The 24,288-nt window shown below is 38.5% G+C and overlaps 1 protein-coding gene across 11 annotated transcripts in view; it reads right to left on the minus strand.

Annotated features, from left to right (window-relative positions):
- Window positions 1–303: 303 nt before the first annotated feature.
- The window catches only part of LOC105936938 (discs large homolog 1-like protein), a 136,944-nt gene continuing 112,959 nt past the window's right edge, over window positions 304–24,288 (minus strand). For 10 of the 11 annotated variants that reach the window (XM_036140854.1, XM_036140856.1, XM_036140857.1 and 7 more), the window contains 11 exons: window positions 19,827–19,941; window positions 12,539–12,721; window positions 9,467–9,530; window positions 7,870–7,885; window positions 6,613–6,654; window positions 6,203–6,253; window positions 5,543–5,644; window positions 4,861–5,033; window positions 4,662–4,771; window positions 3,918–4,009; window positions 304–3,565 (listed from right to left, as the gene is read on the minus strand). In XM_036140854.1, coding sequence (XP_035996747.1) covers window positions 3,459–3,565; window positions 3,918–4,009; window positions 4,662–4,771; window positions 4,861–5,033; window positions 5,543–5,644; window positions 6,203–6,253; window positions 6,613–6,654; window positions 7,870–7,885; window positions 9,467–9,530; window positions 12,539–12,721; window positions 19,827–19,941 — 1,055 coding nt within the window. In that variant the 3' untranslated portion in view covers window positions 304–3,458. The remainder of the gene's footprint in view (window positions 3,566–3,917; window positions 4,010–4,661; window positions 4,772–4,860; window positions 5,034–5,542; window positions 5,645–6,202; window positions 6,254–6,612; window positions 6,655–7,869; window positions 7,886–9,466; window positions 9,531–12,538; window positions 12,722–19,826; window positions 19,942–24,288) is intronic. The other variant, XM_036140855.1, reaches the window with a different exon arrangement.

Consider the following 24,288-nt stretch of genomic DNA (forward strand, 5'->3'; position numbering starts at 1 on the left):
AGAAAGAGGGTCCAACAAAGGTGTCCCTAATAAAGGGGCCAGTGAGTGTGGTTTGAACCCATTTTAAAAGGAACCTGAAAGCATTTTTATTGATTGGAGAAGTGTTAGATGAATGACATTGGAAAGCAATAGCTACTTTTAACTAAATTTGCATTAAAGGGACCCGCCTTATTGATCAACACACCACTTTAAATGCATGGTAAATGTGAAAGTAAAGGGAAATACATCAGATATGACAAAATATTTACATTTCTGTGCATTCTAGAATGAAAAAAAGAAAGAATAAACATCTCTTGTCACATGTAAAGGGACTGCAGTAAAGCTCAATAAAGCCTTTTATTTATTTTTTTGTACCAAAATAGGCAGTTAGAGCAGGGATAAATATTATATTATGTTAGATATAGATACATCTCTTTAATAGATTCTTTGCATCGGTGCTTTACTCTAACAAACAGTGGCATAGTCCCCTAGCTAAAACACGCAGCCAGAGCCATACAGAGGTTTCCGTTCTCTCAACTGATGAATACAAATTATCAACTGGGATTAATCAGGAAATATAGATGAGAAAACATGAGTTCAGCAGAACAATCTTTGAGGAAACATTAAAACGTTCAAAACATGTGATCAAAAAGACAAATTTTTCTGTGTTTGGGGCTCCTCTACCAACAGAACGGCCTCTCTGTACGTCTCTGTCCTCCAGTCAGCTCGGAGGAGTCGCCTCAGGGGTTTAGGGTGGAATAGGGGGGGAGTGGGTGGCTGACGAGGTCCATACAAGCATACAGGGGGCTGTGTCATCAAAAGCATCTTGAGCTGTTATACTCCACCACAGATTATCAACACATTTCAGGTTATTTTAATTCCTGACCTCCCCACTCAGCAAACGTGTTAATCACACATTCGGTCACATGCAGTCGAAAAAGATCTAGTCTCTGTGACAACAGGGAGAAACTTGTGAAACCAAAGCTTTAGCTGGTAATTACAGATGAAAAAAAGCAAAGCAGATTTGAATATGTTGCTGAGTGCTGAGATCTTTTAAGGGGAGTAGGACTGCCAACAGAAAAAAAGGGGAAGCAAAAAAAAAAAAAAAAAAAAAAACAAGCCCTGGATTACGCGAGCTTGACAAACGTTTACCTGTAGGGCACATGTTATGTCTTTGTATACTAGAAATATGTAAAAACCTTCACAACAACTGTTTTTACCCCCTTCATTAAAGGAGCTATAAGTAATACTGACACCCGGTGGCTCAAATCGGTACAACAGCTTGCCAATCACAATCCAATGTGCCGTTTTTAAATGGTGTGTTGCTGTTGTTAATTTTTACTAACATAGGGCAGGTCTATGATGTTGTATTCTGATCCATTTCCTGTCTGCTTCTCTTACTGACTTCCATGTTTGCAGGAATCTTTTGTCAAGATAAAATACCAAATGCTGCGCTCAGTGTTGGGAAACCTGAGAAATCTCATAAGATTGGCTCAGGAACCAGGAAGTAAACACGGGCTACACTCTGAATCAAAGTAGTTCCTCGAAGTTTGAAAGGATAAAAATGTGACTAAGACATTGTTGAAGGAGAGGACTGATTGTTTATAGAGAATGTTACTTCCATCCCAGATGACAAATGAGAATGATTTGGCTTGATTTTACAGTAAATATCTTACTTATAGCTCCTTTAAATCCTTAACAGAAAGGTGTGCCACACAAGATGCTTTTAGGAAATCAGCCCTCTTCCGTGCAACTACATTAAGCGTTCAGAAAGCTGTCACAAAAACTGTGATGGTGATTGTGAACGGGATGATACCAGAGATGAAGGAGCCGATACATCGGTGTACGGGGCATGAAGAACACAGATGTGAAAGTATGAGGTGAACTCAGGATAAGCAAAGAAAGGGCAAAATAAGTCTGGAGGACTTGAACAAAACACAACTAGGTCCCTTAAATGGAAGATCCAGACCTGAATTATCACTTTTATTCCTCAAAAAAAAAACCACTAATAAAACCCTTTAGTTCTTTTGATTGAAAAATGCAGCTAAAAAAAGTCCGATTGAGCCATTTTAGTCGTTTACTTTCATGTGATTTCAACATTTAATTAGATTTAATGGAAAGTCTCTTTCAATTGTATATATTTACTGAGCTAGCAAAAAATAAAAAAAATATCCAAGCAGCCCTGCACAGATAAGTGGATATAGCCAATGGCTGGATGGTTACATTTATTTTTTATTATTTAGCCAATTATGGCAGATCTTCGCTTGTGATTGTCTTTTCCTGTCTTTAGAGTACTTGTTATGCATCGGAATTCTCAAGAACCATTTTCAAAATGTTTCTTTGCATATAATACAAGCAAATAGAGTGAAATGAGCCACATCGGGGCTGGGCATGTTCACCTTGGAGGTGCATTGTAGCAGTGACAGCTGCAAAAACAGATCATGACAGTTTGGATTTTCTTTTTGGTCACAAAAATCATTGGTGCTTTTGCTTATTAAGCCACTGCCTGTGTGGGAACAGGCCTGACAAGCTGGGAATATTTGCATTATGTCACAGCCAGTGACAGGTTAAAAGCTTAAAGTCAATGTTTCTATTCTGAGTTAGATTCCACATTAATTGGTTATAAAAATACAAAGCTTAAAATAAAAACTTTTTGCTTTTGACCCTTAAAAATGTTGATATTCAGTAATTCTCTACATTGCATTAAGGACAACTAATTATACACTTATTTAAGCTCAGATATTAGCTTTCTACATTAAAAGTTAAGGTTCTCAGTCCCAAAACATCTAAGGTGATTATGAATATTTTTTCATGCTACATCCATAAATAGTAGCTTCTCAACATTGTGGCTTTAACTGTAGGGGAAAGGTCGAATAAAATAAACATTTTAAAAAGATTTTAGAGAGTAGGAAGAGAAAAGGATGGGAAAAAAAGGGATGAGAAATGAAAAAAAGAAACTCTAAACATATTCGATGCCATGTGGAACAACAGACAGACAGAAAGACAGACAAGGAAATTAGATCAAGATTTTTGTCCCAAAATCATGCTCTTAAAGCTACAGCGTGCAAAAGTCTGCCTCTTGGTGACAATATCATCATTACAAACCGATACATGAATGCATTACTCTTTGTTAATATGAAAACAACAACAACATCGACAACAATAAGAAGAACAGTAGTGAAATAAATCAGATCATGGTACAGGTTGCCTTGATTTGAACCAACTCCTTAAACATTAAGGAACCAAGCTGAAGGAAGATCCACCAGAAGGCTGCTGGACAGACCTGAGGTCCCCCCACTTCAGGAAAGAGAAGTCCCAGATAGTCCCAGCCTCGCCACCATTGTGTGCTTGTGTGAATAGACGTGTGTGCAGCGATGCAAAACAGAGGAAGCAGGCCGATAATATAAAAATAACAAATCAAGTGGGAAGTGTTGAGACAGCGGCGTGTGCACGGATAATTCAATTCTGTGTATTTTTATTCAGAGTCGCTCCTTGGTGGTCACCCAGATGTAAGGACCAGACTGCTCCTCGATGATCTGCTTCACCTGTGAGTAAATTTCCTCTAAAGACGAGCCATGGACTATTGCTGCAAGAAACAAACATAAAAAGATCATTGGTTTACAAATAAAAGTCTACAGATATTGTGTATTTAAGTAGTAAATAGGAGCATTTTCTTTTTTTTTTAACAGGAAGAGGCAAATTAATCCATGAGTCATAAATCCAAAAAAAATCCTTTTGTTTTACTTGCATACATTTTGTTGGTCATCACAAATATCAACATAACGACAAAAATGAATTTCTAGATGGGAAAATTGAGGGCAAAATAAGGAAAATGATAGGTCTTCTAAGACAAAAACGATGGCCTTTGATTTTTTTTTTTTTTTTTGGAATATCTTAAAGGATCTTTCTTGTGTGTGTGTTTGTTAGCATCGACTAACCGGTGAAGTACTCGGCAAACTCCTGCTCCAGTTTAAGGCCTCTGTCGAAAGCCTTCCTCGCCTGTTCCTCTGTCAAACGCTTGTTCATCTCCCTACAGAAAGAAGACACGGAAGTTCAGAAGGTAAATGCAAGGTATCTCCCCGTTTTACTGCTTTCACTGTTAAGTTAGACTCAGATAGAATCTGTCGGCTAATTTGCAGACTCCTAAAGGCAAATGGTTGCTCTGAAACTAACTAAAAACCAAGTACCCTTGTTCCTTCACTTTTTAGTGGTGCTATAGTTAATGTTGGTTTGTATTACATAAATAAATCCCAATAAAATACAATGAGGTTTGTGCCCGGAACAATAAAATGTGGAAACATGCAAAGGGTGTGGGAGGATGAGGAGAAATTAGAGAGGCCAATTAACATAACAGTCATGTTTTTGGACTGTGGGAGGAAGCCGGAGAGAACCCACGCATGCACAGGGAGAACATGCAGACTCCATGCAGAAAGACCCAGGGTTGGAGTCGGACCCAGGACCTTCTTGCTGCAAGGCAACAGCGCTACCCACTGCGCCATTTTTAAAAGTTACATATGCTTATAACAGCTAATGTAACAGTTTATTCTTCAGTCCGTATTGAACACGTCAGAAACGCCTTCAGAGGACTAAAGAATCAAAAGCTAAAAACTTTCTGGAGCACCTTTTTGTTTAAATGCAGCCCTTTTCCTACGCAGGTGCCATTAAACCCCACTGTTACTTACAGGATGTTGTCGACATTACGCGGTCTAATGAGGATAGCGATGGGATAGAGGCCTGCCATCTGGAGACGCTTTATTGCATTCGCAGATACATCCAGGATGCAGTGCTTCCCCTGCAGGAGACATAAGGTCCGAACCTTCGAATCAGTCACTGGCTGCCTGCAACCAGCCCGCCCCGTCAGCTGCTCAGCCGGGGCCTTACCTTGTCGGCGACCTCTTTGACAGACTGTATGCTGGTTCCATAAAGGTGGTTGTTATACTGTCCAGCCTCGATGAACTTGTGTTCCTGAATCTCTCGCTCCATCAGCTCTCTCGAGGACATGAAGTGATAATCTCTGCCGTCCACCTCGTAGTCTCTCCGTGGCCGTGTCGTGTCTGAGGAGTCGAGGTTTTCATGCAGGTTCAGATGTGGGAAAATGATACGTCGTCACGTATGTTTGCATTCCAGCTCAAGGACATTTGAACTACCTTCAGTTTCAAATGTTTGGGTGGAGTTAGAGAATGAAAAAATATTCCACTATGCAGATTGTAGTGCATCTGCATTAAGAGTAAATAGCTCAAATAACACAAAGCAATAGCAATAAGCACATAAACTTGTACATACCATAACAAATCTGTTATTCTAAGCCATCTGTAAAAATTAACTTTTTATTTGTATGCATTTTTAGAAGATTTGTAAATGATCTATGTACTAATGCCTAGGAAATGTTGAAATAATTGCATAATTATACAGTATTTTAAACAAAGCAAAAAAAGTAGAGAAAGCTAAATGACAAATAAAAAAAAATCACGTTTGATGTAGTTTTCATACAATGTTACAAGGGCATAGTTCTTAGATTGCTTTGAGTTGCTTCTGGAATTTATCGCACGGTTATGATACTAACGTGGGACGCAGGACCCAAACTTTTCCGGGAACTCAGAGATGAGATCATCATTGACTCGATCTTTCATTGGTCCAAGTATGATGACTGGCCGCGTGTAATTCACTGGAAAAAAAAAAAAAAGACCAGAAGGAGGTTTGCACCATGTGAAATTTGCTTAATTACACATGATAATGTCTAGAAAAATTAAAACAGGCTAATTCCTATGAAATATCAGCTTTTGGTCATTCTGCCAATTGAAAATTGCTTGTTAATATCTTACTGACTTTATTCTAATCCCTCTTAGCAAAAAAAATGAAAAATATAGGCTCAGTTTGACTGATGGTGCTAAACAGCAAAGCCTCTTAAAAAAACTATCAAAATTCAGGAAATCCACTCAGATGTAAGGTGGGAGAAAACTGTTTTGCAAAGAGGATTCACCAACATAACAGAGGTGTGTTATTTCCTGACTGACAGCACATGCAAAACATTTTCATGAGGCGCTCATGTACCCTTTAATGTCGCCCTGAGCAACTGCCCATATTGCTCAGATAGAAAAACACCACTGCATAAATCACACATCTAATACAGGATCTCAATGCTGTGACAGGGTTTAAGGATTTATGCTTCATAACAATGGCTGAGATTGGTGAATTAGAAAAAAAAAAAGAGTCAGGTACATACCTTCCTGCTGCACGACTGGTTGGTATGTAAGGAGGATCTCCTCCTGGCCAGCTGTTCAAACAGAAACGAAGGACACTTTTAAAGGCCTGTTGATCGTTTATCTTACACCACATAAAACTCTTGAACATTTCGGCTTTTTGGGAAAGATTTCTCCAGCAGCTCTGGAAAAGTAGAGAGATGTGACTTGCACACGACACCCGCATGCACACAATCACAGCACAGCAAAACACACGTGCCCGCGAACACGACTCACGGCGAGCGCACACAGAGAAACACGCGCCCATAAACAAATGAAATGGGAAAAGAAACAACAACAACTACAAAAAAAAAACGAGGATGTAGAGTGAGCTCCAACAGAGAGAAGGTAAAGAAACAAAGAAAAAGGACGACAGAGGAGGGTCGACACTTACAGGAACTACTCTCACTATCACTGGTGCCAGAGGTTACCAGCGCTGGAAGGACAAGACAGGTCAGAGTGAACACACACACACACACACACATATACACGCGTGCGTGCACACACACACACACACACACACACACACACACACACACACACACACACACACACACACACACACACACACACACACACACACACACATCTATCTCATAGGAACACAAACATAGTTTTCACAAACACAAGTTTCACAAACTGTTGTATGTCATCCATCAGTTATCTGGTGGTGCGACAATATTTAGGACAACATTGCAGTTTTAATTGGCTGATTTTGAGCTTGATCAGCCCTCACAGGTGTGAATGGCTATTCGATAACTATAAAGCCAGAAACCTTCACGATTAGTTAATTAACCAAACCAAGGTACAAAAGTAAAAAAGTTGCTTTTGAGCTTTCGACCTGTTGTTATGGAACATAATGCTTATGACAATATCGTCAGACTTAATCTGAGACTTAAGGGAACATTCTGCATTCTCTAGGATACCCGCATGGATAGTTATGCTGCTGTAGGCCTAGGATGCCGGAGGATATAATGGCCACTTTGCCTCACTCCGCTGTATCTGCTTTCCATTATCCTACAGATGTGAAAACTTGCTTAGAGCGCGTGTGCTTGGCTGTGTTTCTATCCCAGGTAAAGCCACCAATCAGGCTATTGCTTTTACTTGTCCCCAACATAGAAAATAATCCTTAGATCAGTGCTTCAGTGTTCTTTATGCACGGTATAAGGGATTGATGCAAAGTCAAAAACGCAAGCAGCTGCCCACTGTGGCTACTCGCTCATCCAGGAGTGAATGCTGCAAGTTAATGACTCGATGCAATCGGCTATAGTTTTTTTTTTTGATAGGAAGCTTTTTAATAAATCTATCTGTATGATTTGCCATAACTGACTTTGTAGCACCTTGTGATGACGTGCTGTGAACTGGTGCTATATTAATAACCTGAATTGAAAATGTGTAAAGAGAAATCAGAATTTCTGAAATCATCAGGCCAAAAGCTTATGAAAAAAATAAAGCAGAAAATCGGTCAGAAAATATACAGCTACACAACTAACTGATAAACTGGAACTGTTTTGAGGGGTTATTATAGACATTTCTCCATGAAAACAGGCAAAATTATCATTTCACTGAAGAGGAAGGAAAAATTTGTGGTTTCTGGAAAAGCAGTTACATATAGTGGCCAGCAGGTGTCAGTGATGGGTAGTTTACGCACCTTTATCCTCCTGGTCCTGAAGGAGACAAAGAGAGGAGAGCATTACTAAAAAATAATAAAAATAAAACTGTGTGTGTGTGCGTGTGTGTGTGTGTGTGTGTGTGTGTGTGTGTGTGTATTCAGCACAAATATTGCTGGGAAGTCTGTTACACTAACAACCAACAGAGCAAGTGTGTGCGGAGGTGTGATCAGTTTTAATTATCATTTCGTCATAGTGTGGAGCTACTTGTTCACACAGTGTGAAGAAAACAGAGGGAGGGTGAGAGCGAGCTGACAACGCAGTGATATCAATAGCTCCTATTAAGTCTGTGTGTCAGTGCTCAGTGCCACGCTGAAGTCACGTTGTTGCCTCAGATTTGAACAACTTCCAACCTTCACGTATCTCAACATCAAAGAGCTGTTTGGCTTAAATCAAAGTTTTACCTGTTTAGAAGGCTGTTTTGAATCACTGGGAGCTCTACAATTTATTAGACGTTCGAGGCTATTTTAAAATAACAAACTTGATCTTTCAAGTTTTCCCCATTCTTAGAAAAAGTTTTGCACAAGCTAAATCATTATTGCCGCAAACCTCAAGGTTTTAGGGCAGATAAAACCACAACCCTGCCGCCAGTGTGAAAATAATAAATTTGGTTGCAAAATGAAAAGTGAAAAGCTGTTATACTAAGATGTCTGCTCCTGATAAATTTGTTTTACCAGCGCATTTAACAATAAATTTGATTATAGCACATCACAACGATCAAATCCCCTTTAATGAGGAAACATATTTAGTGCTTATTTGGTATCACATACTCTCTTCAATTCAAAAGCAAACGAATCACCTGGACATTTTAGTTTGGTTCTGGTATCCAGGAGAAACTGGCGGGTTGACCATTTTAAATCAATGCAATAACAGACAGAATGTCCATTGGGAGATTTTAAGGTTTCAGACGCTTCTTACTTTTTAGTGCCATTTAAAAAGCTGCTGATCAAGATCAACACAAAGCAGTACCACAGTAAATACAAGAGGTGTTAAAAGCACAAAAACCTTCTCAACAGCTTTAAAATAAAGCGATTGAGCAACAGGTTTTAGTTAAAAAGACTGGATTTCTAACAGTATTTATCTGTTTATAGAACTTAAGAGGGCTCTCCGGTATGACGGACCTACTCACTGCAGAGGAATTATTACAAGGAGCTGAAGAGCCAAAAATATTGAGTAAAATGACAAGAGGGATTGCCATATGTCTTTATTGTGGTGTGCAGCTGCATGGTTTACTTTAAATGTTTTCTGAATTAAATAGGTTTATTTCAGAAAGCGCCGTTTATTAGGACCTATGGTCTAAATTTATGCTGTTGTGTGGAACATGTGTAAAACAAGTATTCAAATTCAATCCAAGTAAAGAAATGTTTTTTTTTTTATTATTATTTACTAGCAGCTTAACACATCTAGCTTCTTTATGAGATGTTCAGTGGACAGAAAGTTTTTTCCCATACTGTACGGTTCCAAACGTTTGCTGAAAGAAGAAACCGTTTCAGGCAAAAGAGTAACTTTATGAAGACGGACTCAAATGATCCATTAAAATGCTGACTTGGTTAAACGGGGTCCTGAAAACATACTCACCGATCTGTCCTGAGACCTCGACACTCTGACCATCTTTAGCCTCGACCTCTCCTTCTTCTCTGCTCTGTGAGAGAAACAAAAAAAGTGGAGATAAACAGAGATAAACGCTTACAAAGAAGAAACTGATCCTTTCCTTAAAAAGTTATTAAGAGACAGAATGTGTCGCAACAAAAATGAGTTTGAGAGTTTTTAAAATGCTACACAACTATAACAAAAAAAAAAAAAAAAAACTTAGGTGTATCAGATGCAGTTTTGTAGATTAAGATTTGTAGATTTAATTGAACTTGACGGTAAGTAGAAGGAAGCGTGTTCATGTCCACAAGGTCAAAATGCTTTGCCATAGCGGAATGCTCCTGCTCTGGAGGCATTTTTTAAATCTCCATTTATCACTTCCTGTGAAGCGTCTCCTGCTAATGATCATAATTCAGTGCAAGAATTTTAAACAGGGTTTATTTTGGGGAATGATTTGAGCACACTGCTAGACGTGTTTTTTACATAAAAAAAAGAGTCTGACACAAAAGTTTTAGATTTGGCATCTAAACTTATGTTTTCTTTTTCTTATTGAGCCTCTAATTAGTTTTGATATGATTTAGTTTTCAGGTTAACAAGTCCTGTAATATCCAAACTATTGTTAGATGTAAAGCCTTAACTTTGAATTATTAATTATTGATGAAAATGATGCCTCATCTTTGACACCGTTAATCGTAGCAGGTGTTCAGTAGTAGAAGCCACCACCAAACCTCTGGGTGGAAATATGTCCTCTGCCCCTTGATACCACAGATCCACACTTCACGGTCCTCCAACACATCCTCCTTTCTCCTCCTTTCAGTCCATAACACTTCACATTCCTCCCTCCCTCCTTCTCGCCTCTCTCTCTCTCTCTCTCTCTGTGTCACACGTGGAAACATCACTTTTTCCAAACAGTCTCCTCACACCTCAGAAACCTGTCAGCATCTGTCTGTCGCCTGCGCCACGAGGAGGTGACGTTAGGAAAAAAAAAAAGGGAGCCATTTTTTTGTGTTGCATTAATTTATCTTGTTATAAACTGTCATGACACTTATTGATTCATCAGGAAAAAAATAAAAACTACACTTCACTTTAAACTAAAACACGCTTAAAATCTAGTCCGAAATGCTTAAAGTTATACAGCCAAATGAAACAGTTGAGTGTTTAATTCAGAACACAAAGACAGTCATATGTGAGGAAAAGTGATTTGTTCAAATAACTCCTGCAAAGCATCCGTCTCTGTAACCAGAATATGAAAAGGAATTAATAAACACTCACTTTGCATTACAAGAGAAATCTTTCTTATATGGAATAATCACTGATTTCCTCCATTTAATTAGTTATTTGTGCACCATTAAACAGCTTGTCACATTATTTATCAACTAGAAACTTAATAACATAAAAATCATTTTGGGCTTGTGATTCAGGAATAGATAAAAAAAGAAAAAAAACAAGCACTAGTACTGCACTCAAAAAATAGGATGCAGCTCCATCTTAAATTGTGATTGGTAATAAGTAATTAAATTATGACAATTTATACCATCCATCCATCCATCCATCCATCCAGACACAGCACCAACCCGCCTATCGATCTCCCGTTCCATCTTCCCCTCATTCGTGAACAAGACCCAGAGATACTTAAACTCCTCCACTTTGGGCAGGACATCCTCCCCGACCCGCAGAAGGCCCTCTACCCTTTTTTCAGCTCACATTATACCAATTGTGTAAAACTAACACAGGATCTCAGATAAAAGAATATGTTGCTAACAGACTTTCATTGTGGCGGCACACAAGGATGTTAGTATAATAGCTTAGAATGAGTTTGAATAAGAAAGATCTGCTCCAGTCAGTTCAAAATGCTGCTGCAAGGCTTTTAACCAACACAAGAAGGCGACAGCTACCGGTTTTAATCGCTTTACATTGGCTATTCGTAAATTTAAGAATTAAAACAATATAGTCTTTACTTTTAAGATTCTATGGGATTAAGCCTCAGCTAAACCTCTGACCTTCTACAGCCCTACAGCTCTTCCTGGAGACTGATATTTTCCAGTTAAAAGGCCAGTAGTTGTTCCATGAACACATTTTAAGACAAGAAGGGATACGCTTTGCTATAATGTTGTTTTTCAGTAAAATCTGCTTAACACAAGCAGCTCTGGCCATTCAGAATTCAAATCTTTTTGCTTTGGCTTCACATAATTATACATAAATATGGGTTTGCGTCGCTTTAAATGCATCCATAAGGCCATATTTAAATGAGGGCTAACTGCATCAGGCATTATTTTTGCTTGGTAAATGTTATAGCTCTGCTCCATGTTTAAAAATTGAAAGGATTCAGTTTTACACACATTTAGTGCTCACGAATGCCTTTGTAATTTCCCCCGACGGTGTTGTTTTCATTAAAAAAAACGACACCCTTCCTCAGCAGCACTAAACGTTGCTCCCTTTGCAATGACTCTGCTTAAAGCCCTCCTTTGGAGCAGGAAGACTAGTGGGCTTCTTTAACAGCTCTCTGTAGCTCCAGTCATTTCCAGCCGGCTTCAATGTATTATTTAAATTTCCCCCCCTTTACAGGTAAAAGCTTCTGACTCCAGAGCCAGGCATTTTGCTTTCCCCACACATCTAAAAGCCCTTTATGGGTTACACCTCAACAGATGGGACACAAGGTCTCCATAACGGTCTCTTGAGTCCGTGGCCTTCTTTGTAGAACTGACTGAAAATGTAAGGCTTGTTTCATATGGCATCTTATGCCCCATTTCTTCAGCCCAGTGCACGGCAATTACAGATAAATCAAGCTGCGTTATCCTACTCCTGCTCTCTATTTTTATTTCTGTTTGAATTGCTTTTCCATTACAACTGTGTTAAATGTTGAGTGAGCAATAATACCTTTTATCTATGTCACTGGCGCACACAGGCTCTTTGTTATCCTCCGTAAGTCAATGAAAATAATGTAAAGAAAAAAAAGGGATGCCTTCAGCTAATACTAGTGCCAGCAACTACCCAAAAACAGTGAAGGGAGAAACTTCACTGTGTCTCTACATCTTTTTAATGAACCCTTAGAGCTCTCACCTCCTTCGGCTGGGGATGAGTCCAACTTCGGGGCGGTTAGGGGGTGGGGGGCTCAGGTGACGGGCGGGCCACCACTCCTCTTCGCCAGCGCTGCTCACATGGAGGATGTCCCCAAAATTAAATGGCAGGGCCTGATTGGGCGCACTCAGATCGGCAGCACTTCCGTCATAGTCGAACAAAGCCCTGAAAACAATGGAAAAGATATTCAGTGGGAAACAAACGTTATTGCATTGGCAGATCGCAATATTTAATTTGCAGTAAAATAAATAAATAAATAAATAAATAAAAGGACTTTCCTGGAAGTCTGTCCTCAGATTGACCCCCTGATATGCATAGATTTAAACATTTAATAGATAACAAAAATAGGCAAGTTGGCAAATGTACATTAACCTCTGCTTGTTTTAGTCAAGCTCTGTGTAATTTATGCTCGCTTTTAGGTCTTAATGGTAATTTGTGTCTGTGACCACAGGAACCAGCCTCACCCAGAGGGAAATGACCTGGGAAAATAGGCCAGCAATACGTTTGTGCAACGGTGTGAATGCAAGACAACTAGAGCTGAAATAAACTGAACTCCCAGAAGTCATTCCTGGCTTCATCAATAAAAGAGAGCAGAGACACAGGAGGAGCAAGTGACAAAAGAAAAAATAGATGTACATAACAGACAGAGAGAGAGAGAAGGCTGTAGATAGCCACCACCTAGTTTTAACAGGTAATTGATAAAATATGTGACCACAAAGAAACAAACACAAAAAAGAGTGAAATAGTTAAATTAAGTGCCATTTTTACAAATTTTTACGATTAACATGTTTACAGTGGGGATTTCTTTTCTTCTTGGTAGGTAAGCAGTAATGCAACACTTTTTTTATGCTGAGATTAAAAAAACATGCTTTATCACCTTTTCACTTCTCAACTATTCACTACTTTGTGTTGTTGGTCTTTCAGCCAAAATCCCAATAAAAAAACAGACATTTGCCGCTGTACGGTGGCAGAATGTGGGGAAAAAAAACGTTTTAGGCGTGTGAATACTTTTGCAAGTGACTGTAGAGATGATAACTTGCAGCTATCATCACTGGGATTTCCAATTTTAAAATGAAAAACTGAAGCTCTTCCTGGTGCATCAGCCAATCATAAAAAAGTCCCAAATTAAAACTATGGCAACTCAACCCCAAATACACTTAAATATGTTTAAATTACAAGTATACATTGTATTTTTTTGCAGCTGAGACAAGGGAGTATTTCAAATTGAGTGAGAGTTAACATTAAAGTAGCATAATAGGCATTATCCTTATTATGAGCTGTCGTACTAAAGGGTCAAATTCCTGCAGATTTTAGTCACTAATTAGTTGTAATTAAAAATGCTACTTAGATGTGTTTATTGAAGAGGGTCGAGACATTAATGACATGGGAAAATTGGCTGTACTCTCGCAATTGTGGAAACTCATTTTGAAAGCGAAAGCGCATTTGTTTTTTCCTCACCTAAACATTTATGTAGAAGGTTTTGTGCAAATAAACCTGCAGTTTTAGCACTTGCTAATAGGGATGTTTTATTGTTATATCTGTCAAGAATTTGCTTTTAACATCTTCTGTTGTAAACCTCATAAAAAATAGTTTACATATGTTTAGCAGAACATGTCAAACATATTTCATACAAAATGTATTTTGTGGGACATTTTATTCTCTTAACTATACAGTAAAATGCAGGAAAATAACAATAAACAATAAAATAAAATATACTTAAAGCAGGGGGAAACTTTTCAATAGGGAGTCCACATGCATAAAATAAAAGGACAGCTGCTGCCCAGAAGGATGTAAGTCATATTTGTTCCCTTTGTTTTATTACTCTTCCGTGTTGTCACAGAATTTAAGCGAGTGGTTCACACATTGCTCAAGACTACAGCTGGCAGGTTTTACTAATAGATGATGTGGGAAGTTTGCCTGGCCACAAGCACTTTGGTGTAGCTCTTAATGACATACAAACTCTTTATACTCTATATAAGCCGTCGATTTAATTAAAACTTTACAGTCTAATTCCTACGTGGGAACCAGTTAAATCTAATTACATAACGAAAGGGACATCAATTAATTACTGCTGTGCGTAACGCTGTGACCTCACACACTGTAGAAAATATAACTTTAATTGTATGCACATGCTATGTTTGTGCAGCTCGCAGGCTCCTGCTTGGGCTAACAGCGTGAGCAATCATCTGGAGGGTGTGCGTAGCCAGAGAGAGGCTGAAGAATGCAGAGCAAACATGAAGTTCAAGGTTAAAGCTGTCAGTTGTATGAAGAAACAACTTTTACAGTTGCACATGCTATCACCAGTGTAGAAAACACAAAGCAAGAGAAGCATCTGCAAACGTCCCTGATGATTTTAGAGGAAAAAAAGTCTTGTAATGAAGGGGTCTTCCTTACTTTGTAACCACACTTTATGTGGCACTTTATGTCAGAATTTGTAGTGGTTGTTGTTGGACCCGAATGCAGAGCAGCAAAGGCGGCGAGAACTTATTGGTTGGATTTGATGAAAATCAAAGCTAACAAAAACACTGGAGGGTGCAGGAGCCAGAGCAGAAACAAAACGTAGATCCGGGAAGCAACCGAGGACGTGATCGGGCAAAGTGACGAAAAGCAAACAGTAGAAACCAGCAGCGAGTGGGAAAATGAGAAGAGCTTAAATACTGGATGAGGATGAGAGCTGTAGCAATGGCAGGAGTTGATTGACTAATTGATGACAGGTGTGGAGAAGGAGCTGGAGGAAAAACTGAGGAGAGAGAGTGAGTGGCAACAGGGGGCGAGAGAGAGAGACGGAAACAAGGAAGAGAATCTAAATATGTAACTGAGGATAGCTAGACACAGGGAATAAACTAAATACTTTACAGAAGGGACCAGGAACAAGGCTGATCTGATAAATATGAGAAACACAGGATGACCGGAGGTAAACCTCCATGTAAGGAAAATGACTAAGAAAAGACTGAGATATCAAACAAGGAATGAAACATAATCTAAAGCAGAAATCACCAACCTTTTTGAAACTGAGAGCTACAATCGGTACTGTGTCAGATAAAATGGGCTACCTGTACTGACCTCTGAACAAGAAGAGAACAAGCTCACCCTAACTTTATAAAATATAAAATGTTTTTAATGCTTTTGTCATTTTAAATTTATGTAAATTTGCACCTGGAGTTGCAAATTGACTATTTATACCCTGTTCACTGTGTTTAACTGCACTGGTCCATTTGAATAAAGTATAAAACATTAGAAAAAAATCTTTTAGAAAAAAATCTATGAAAACATACGTCCAGATGATGTACTTGTACTAACTATATATATATATATATATATATATATATATATATATATATATATATAATTAATATGTTTCATTCGTTGTTGTCAGAGATAACAACAATTTAACAGGTAAAATCACTTTTTTTTTTTTTTTGGAAATTTCAGAATTTCAGGAAAGCACATAATTTGATTTCATAAAGCCTGTCTTCCTCAGCCAGTTTTAAAAGGGCTCAAAATCAATATGTCCAGCAGGAATCAATTCAGTAAACAAAAATGTCCTTTTTAGAATACAGCGAGACACAAAACCTTCACACATACCTAAACAGCCAACAAAAACTATATGCATCATGATTTGTTACAAATTTGTTAAATCCTTAGGTTTTACAATACTGATTGTAAAACATTTCTGTCCGGACTTTCAAACATAATCCAAATATTGAAAAAAAAAAAAAAAAACACTGAGTGGTAAGTGGCCTGTTGAGGCGATGCCTCTTCAGGTGGATCCCTCTGCTCTGCAGCACTGTGTACAGTTGCAGTGTCAGACGATTGAGCCATGCAGCATGTTTAAAATAGACCATAATGGTGAGAATTTAAAATGAGCCAGGGGAGAAGAGAGAAGAACAAGGGTAACACACACACACACCTTTCACACAGAGGACAGCGCCAGAGCACAGACAGTATATCCAGTATGTCACTTTGTGTCAGTGACATTTGCACTGAGGCAAGAGAAAAGGTTAACCCGTCTTGTGCACACAATGCTCGACTGGTACTTGGTACATATAGCCCAGGCATTCAGACATCCTTTAAGAACATGCATGGACACAACAGCAGCCCAGAGCACCAGACACCCCCAATCTGTCACACCCCAACAGCGGCAGCTTTACCAATTATGGGCCTGTTTGACTTTCTTCTTTTATCTTAATAGTATTTAAAAGCTGATTGCTTGTTTTCAGGCAGTAATGGGATGCAGAACTTGTTCCTATGACTCTGATAAATTGGATGAGTTCATGAGGAAAACAAAAGTACTTTATGTAACCTTGAAACAATCTAAATTGAAAGGTCCCATGATGATTGCATTACACATGAAGGTGTCTTAAACTGTATTATAAATACTTAATTTGTTTAATTTCTAATCTGCTGTTAAGCCGCGTTGAATTCAGTCAAACAAGGCACATAAGTGGCTGGATGGTCAGTCATATTTCCTTTACAGCGTGTTTTATATATGTGTATTAGTGTTGTCAATCAATTCAAAATTTGAATTGCGATTAATCACATAATTTCAATAATTAATTTGAGATTACTTGCAAATTAATCACATATTTTATCTTTTTATTTCTGAAAGTGTAAGAGCCTATTTTGGCATTTTAATATGCAATTTTGTAATAAATGACACTAGTAAAAAACATTCTTGTACAATTTTCAAGCACTTTTCAGAATTGGAATGAAAACATCCTGGTGCCATAAAATGTTAAACTCTGGTCAATAATGGCTAAATAGCTAATCATAACACCCTGATGTTTACACAATGTGTAAACAAATATGTAAATAAATCATTTTTTGTCTCTTGAAAAAAGATAGACATGGTATTAAGCATTTACATATAAAGCAATACTAATTTTACATTTTAATAAAGTCACAAGTTTTATTCATTTTTTCACTCTCTCACACACACATCTAATCCTGAGCTTTCACACCAACAATAATTACTTCGTATATTTTTGTCATACTGTTTATATCTCTGCTCCAAATGGTGATCTGCACCGCGTAATCTACTTTCAGCAGTTATCACCGGTTATTGCAACCATAAACTACAGAAAATACAGGCAGAGCTGCTCCCTCTTCCTTTACTCCCTCAGCTCCTATGTCAGGATGCACTTTAGCGCGTAATGAGGCGGAGGGATATTTCAGCTGGTTATACTCACTGTGTCTGTAGTGCTGTAGCGCCACTTAGTTTAGAGCCCAAATAAGCGACTTCACTTTCAGAAACAAGCCCAAAAACTGCAACCCACAACTCATGAAATTTACAACTAACTTTAGAAAAAATAAGCCCAAAGTCACATGAAATAAACGGGCTTGGCAACAGTGAGAGCGCGTCTGTTTTCCTACAGTCTCTGGCATTGTTGGAACTACGGAAAAAACACAGTCCGGGGAGTGCTGCAGGCAAAAAACATTAACGCGATTAACCCGCATCAAAAAAAATGTCGGAGTTATGGTCTAACAAAGTTAACGCATTAGTAACGCGTTAAAACTGACAGCCCTAATTAAATTTATAATTAAATATAATTAAATGTATATATATATATATATATAAATATAATTGCGGCTTGCCAGTATGTTACACAGCACTCACACCGCTAAAACTACACATCCCATCATGCATCACACAACTGCTCACTGCTGAAGAAGAGGACACACAAACTGCAGTTGTTGTGACAAGGAAACTCCGCCAAGCGATGACAAACCGTGTCAGCCTCGCTGGATTCCCAAGCGCACATTTAGCTGATAAACTGAGCCTGCCGTACAATCAGTTGACGCAAAACTTTTCTGACTTTAAAGCCCTTCCAGAAAAACAAACTCTGGAACTGTTGCGTATTTTATTTGCTCTTAATGTGCAGAGAGACCCTGCAAATGTCCACTAAGGGCTTATAGCACTGCAGTGTAAGGGCAGTTTTAGGGCAAAGAGGACTTTATGAGTACCGCACCGTTTTTTCCCCCCTTCGTCATAGAGATGATGGCCCCTCAAGGTGATCAAATGCTCTTTGTTAGTACAACCTGTGCGAGCACAGAGAACCACCTGACTGACTCCAAAGTGTTTCCCGTAGTTTAGAATTTCACAGAAATATTAAATGTTGTCAAGAATTAATACCAAGCTTGCAACTCAGAAAAAAAATGATGTGAAGAGCCAGAAAAAAACAAAGCATGTCTTTTTTAGCAAATTTTGTCATTACTATCTTATTTCTTTATTCTCTATACAAGAACAACAGTTTGCATTGTCAGAAATTCAAGTCTAAACCAGTGGTTTTCAGCTGTTCAAATTCTAATTTGTGATTAAAAAGGGCTTTTTTTATTTGTAATGCTATTTGGCCCCTGATTCCATGATTGATTGAGCTGAACTGTCACATCTAATCAGGACAACTAATGAATCAGAGCCACAATATAGCTGCTTATATGAGAGGACTTTTGTCTTTAGACAGGACCATTATATGTCAAGAGCTGAAAAACATAAAACAGTGTTCACAGACAAGACCTCTACAATCTCACTGAGCAATATAAAAAAATAAATAAAACCAATTGCTGTAAGTTAGAAGTGTATCCTCCCAACATGTTCAGGCTATTTCCCCACCGGGGATTTCAATAACCATGGAGAGCAACTAAAAATTTAATCTAAGTGTTCTTGTGTGGGATCAGGTTTAAAGAGTAATTGCTTTCATGCTGGATAATTCTGTCATTAATTATCATTATTTAATTCCAAGTTACAAAACTAAATCACCTTTAAACTGGGCTCTTCGGTAGTTCCCGACTAAAACACCTTTGGTAATGTCCGGTTGACCCTTAAGTCTCGGTAGTGTTTGTTTCCCGCGCGATTCATTTTCACAGGGCCCGGAAACCCAGGTGGAAAGGAAGAATTCAACGCGTGCAAAGAAGGAATATCAAAGATGCTGCTTTAAAGCTCAAGTTGCCTCCGACGCCGCTCTGCAGGGGCATGCAAAGGACGGAAGTGGTGATTCAGAGAAGGCTGAATAACCAGGACAGGCAAGGACAAGACAGACACAGAGACAGAAGACACGCACACAGGCAGCTGGCAGCACAATGCGTGTGTTTGTGCGACACTGCATTTACCACCAAATCTAATAGTGATCTTATGGGAGATAACCCTTTTCTCAGCATTTCAGGCGCACAAACGAGTAGACAGCTGAGATAAGCCCTTTTCAATAGTTGCTTTGCCAAGAAGGGCACAGGAGAATCAGTCTTCTCTGTGGGTTGGGGGTTAGTTTTGCTGTACCTGACGTAAAGTGTGCGTTTCTGTGTGGAGCGGAGCGACGTGGAGCTGGAGCTGACACTGCTGGTCATCATTTGTTCCCTCAGGTCATGGATCTTGGCCTCGAAACGACTGTACTCTAAACACAGAGGCACACAAAGAGAAGACAGATTGTTAACTCCCAGAGAAGCCTTCTTTTACACATTTTCCTTAACAATAACCAACCATGTTTTGTCGGTATTGAACTCATGCAGGATCTGCTTTAAGAGCCTTTTACCGAATACCTGCTGCTCCATATCGGAAGCAGCGATTTATGGCCTTCAGTCACTTTTGCTCGCAAGATGAAAGAGAAGAGCACAGCAAGAGCACGGCATGACAAAACAGAGCCTAAAGATTATTCCCAGAGATAATCACGTTTCCACAAATAACTTCGGTGCAACAAGATGTAGTTTGAAATTCATTAGAAGAAGTTTCTTGTTCATCTACAGAAGCACAAAAGACGCCTTAATGTGCGCTCGCACGAACACAGATCCTCTGCAGGTATAATCGGAGCAGGAGATTTTATCTGGAAATTAATTCCTAAATTCAAACTGAGTCTCAAATTACATAGAAAGTTATATATAGGAAATTATATACAGGAAATTGTGTTTCATGAATTGCCACTATATAAATAAAACTGAATTGAATTGAATTGAATAGAGAGAATGATCAAATGTGCAATACTGCAAGCCACAGCGCGTTTGCTCCAAAATAATTAGAGAAATGTGATGCAATTGTGATCCTGCAGAAATATATGTCAATGTACTATGCAGGACTCTGACCAATAATTGGGTCCCGCTGCGTGAATTACTGCATCGCTGCAGCGAGGCATGGAGATGGACAGTCTGTGGCTCTACTGAAGCCCACAATGGTGGCTGTCAGTTCATCTTCATTGCCTCTGGTCTCTGTCTTCTCCTCCATAGATTCTCTGTGAGGCTTAGGTAAAGCTAGTTTGCTGGCCAATCACACACAGTGACACCACGGCCATTAAACCAGGCAGGCAGGTGTGCATCCCTGCTGGAAAATGAAACCAGGATCTCCATAAAGCTTGCGATTAAAAAGAAGCATTATGTGCCCTAAACCTTTCTGCAAAATGGCTGCGCTGACTTTCGACTGGAAAAAAAATGCATTTATCCAACACAAGCAGACGACTAGACTCCCAAATTCAACACTGCTAGTAGAAACTTCAAACTGGACCTCTAGCAACTGGGACTCAGAGCCTCTCCAGTCCCCCCCTCCCCAAGCTTTGGGACCTTGATATTTTTTTTTACTGCCATAATTTCAGTTAATGTATTTTCCTTTGAATTATGCAGATTTGTATGCGTCAATGGGATACTTATTTTGAAAATCGCAGGTGGGAACTTTATTAGGTCATGTTGGTTCTGCTGGCACACCTGTGAGAGATGCATGCCAATTGTGAAGCGTGAGCACAACAGGTTATAACCAGAAGGGCTACTTTAAGTTAAAAGAAGCCAAAGATTTTTTTTTGTAAAGTCCTCATTTCTACTTCTAAGCATGGGTCAGCCAGCGAGGTATGTTTATATTATATATAACTTTCTCTTTGTTTTGCCGTCTTGCTGTTACATTAAGTTTTATGTTGTACTTTAGTTCAACGGTGGCGTCATGTGATAATGTAACGATACCAACCTCATCAAGATTGTACATCCTACAATAAAGTCAACGTCATGCCGTCAGTGAAACAAACTCTTTATTGACTCAAGAAGAGGTGGAAGTGATAATATTAAAACTTAAATTACAAATTGACTTTCTTCTAAAGAGTAAGTCTGGACTGCTGAGAACCTTAGTTAAGGAAACATAGGTCTGATGTTGTGTTAGGCTCAGATGTGGTTTACACATAAAGAAAAAAAAAACGTATTCCCATATCCTATGTATGGTGGCTCTTGAATCACTGACTCCAGCTGTAGTTCAGACCTTGTAAATCTAATCCGAACCCTTGAAGGGAATTGTCCTCACAAACCTCTAAAGGTTGCAGTCATCCCTGTTGCCTATTCACCTTTTTTTTTCCTACCACACGTCTTCCCTCCACTTTACTTTCCAATGATATGCTTGAATGCAGCCCTCTGTAAACGGCCAACGTCTTTAGCAACTTGACCTTTTGTAGCTTACCTCCATCATGGAGGGTGTCAATGATTCTCTGCTGGGCAACTTTTAACTCAGCACTCCTCCCAATGATTGTGCACACCAAAACATATGTGTGAGAAATAATTTTTCATTGGTCTTAGCTAATATACTACCTAACTAAGAACCTACATATGTTGTTTTTTTATAAGCTGTACGCCATAATATAAAAAAAAAAATGTTATTAAACTAGATCACGCTATGCCTGCTAAATCTACATGATATATTTCAGAAATGTTATTTGACGATAATCTATTTTACTGAGATACACTTGTGCAAGTACTACTTAAATGTAAGCTGCTAAAGTATCTAGATGGACAAATTAGGCGGAAATGCTTACGACAAAAGGCTGTTGGTGTTTTAACATCTCAGCGTTTTTGTACCTAACAATGCCTCCATGGCCACTTTTAATAAGGGCTTATTTGTTCCTTATTAGCTATCCTGGTAAAAATGTGTTCTCATCCTTAATCATGTTTGTTTAACTCTGATTAGCTATTATATTTTCAGACTGGGGAAAGCAGCTTGTAGGCAGCTAACAATAGACTTTTTGGAGCCTCATGACACTGGAGTAGTCTGGCCATAATTGCGAATTGCTTTTGTATATGCTTGTATAAGTTTGTATAAGTTTGTATGACTCGTTTGTTTCCTACACACAGGATTTCAATGAGTGCTAACACAGACGGCAGATGATCTGTTTAAAGCTACCAAGCACTCACTGCCACTTAGCATCCAAAATCATTTTAGCCAGAGAGACATAACTTATGACGGAAGGCAAACTTCAAAATGCACTTAGTGAAAACCACGAGGAAGAGTTTCTGTTTGTGGAGGTAAACTGTGGAATGGACTGGAGGACGAACTCAGGAGATGTCCAAATATACAGATCTTTCAATCTTCAAACGAGAAAATTACATTCCATACGTCCAGAAAATGAGCGGCAGGGATGTTTATTGGCTAGTATGATTCTATTATGAAACATAATTCATCATTATCAGTCACCATTATTCCTGTTACTATTAATGTTGTTGTTGTTTTATTGTTGCGATTATTATCGTCATTATTACATGTATTACTATGATGGTTACTCAGAGGAAGGGTATTTTGTTATTACTGCTGATGTAATCATAATATCTTATAATATAATATATTTGTATATATAATATATTATAATTTTACATGGTTTTGTGATATACAAGCACATAAAGATGTGTGTAAATATATGTATGGAATAATTAAGGTTGTGTAGCAAAGGGTGGGATTGATTAAGCATTTGTTTCTTTGTACTTTCTACTCCCTTTGCACTTAGAATTTTTTATATTGTTTATTTCATATATTGCTTTTACCTTTTGTTTTCTTGTGTTTAATGTGCATATACATATATATACATATATTATATTATATTATAGTTTTCTATCTTATTATTTAGTTGTCTTATGTTCAAATAAACATTTTCAATCAATCAATCAATCTGGGATGCAGAAATCTGACTTTGTAAATTGCTGTGGGTTGAAAACAGTTAAGGCGTGATTAAACAACTCACTTAAACTTGAGTGATGAAGTCACAAAGTGACGTTCATGTAGCTCAGCATCACCGTGACGCAGCATCACTGATGCAGTTGTTGCAAAAACTCATTAAGCTTTTATTAGTTCTTTGGCTGAAACGTCAGAACACAGGAGGTGAGGTAGGGCCACATATTTGGAAAAGGATTTCCTAAAAAGAAAAGTCAGACTTGGCCGTTTATTCTCGCTTGTGGTTATTACACATCTCAGCACGAATAGAATTTTACTTCTAAACCCGAGCAGAACCACAAATACACCACCAGTGATCTCCGTGAACATTAAATCATTAGATCAGAAGATGTTAGGGATCTGCCAAAGACAGATCACAGGATGGTTTATACAACAATTCTCCAGGTTGCTGTGCTATGCTCCAGCTTAGACACATTTAACTTTTCCCGCAGCTTCATAAACTAGTGTCTACGGTGTAGAAATGATTGTAAGGCATTTAATAATTACAAAGCTAAGATTTAGAATTAGAACTTTGTTAGTATTACCACAGCTTTACTCAGGAGGATGTTGGACCCTCAGAGCTAGTTTTGGTGTCCGACGCAGACCCAAATTTATTTTATGCTTGCAACACAATACTAGAATTTCATGTTTGTAAAAGATCAATGCTTTGAAAATACAATAAAAAACCTCAGAGCCCCCAAAACCTTGGGGCTTGGTACACTGTCTTTGTTAACCTTGACCCTAAAGCTACCCTTAAAACCATAATTGGTTATACAGCTAACATGAATATCTCAGGTTCTTT

This window comes from Fundulus heteroclitus, chromosome 9, assembly GCF_011125445.2.
Source record: "Fundulus heteroclitus isolate FHET01 chromosome 9, MU-UCD_Fhet_4.1, whole genome shotgun sequence".
In the NCBI taxonomy this organism is placed as follows: Eukaryota; Metazoa; Chordata; class Actinopteri; order Cyprinodontiformes; family Fundulidae; genus Fundulus; species Fundulus heteroclitus.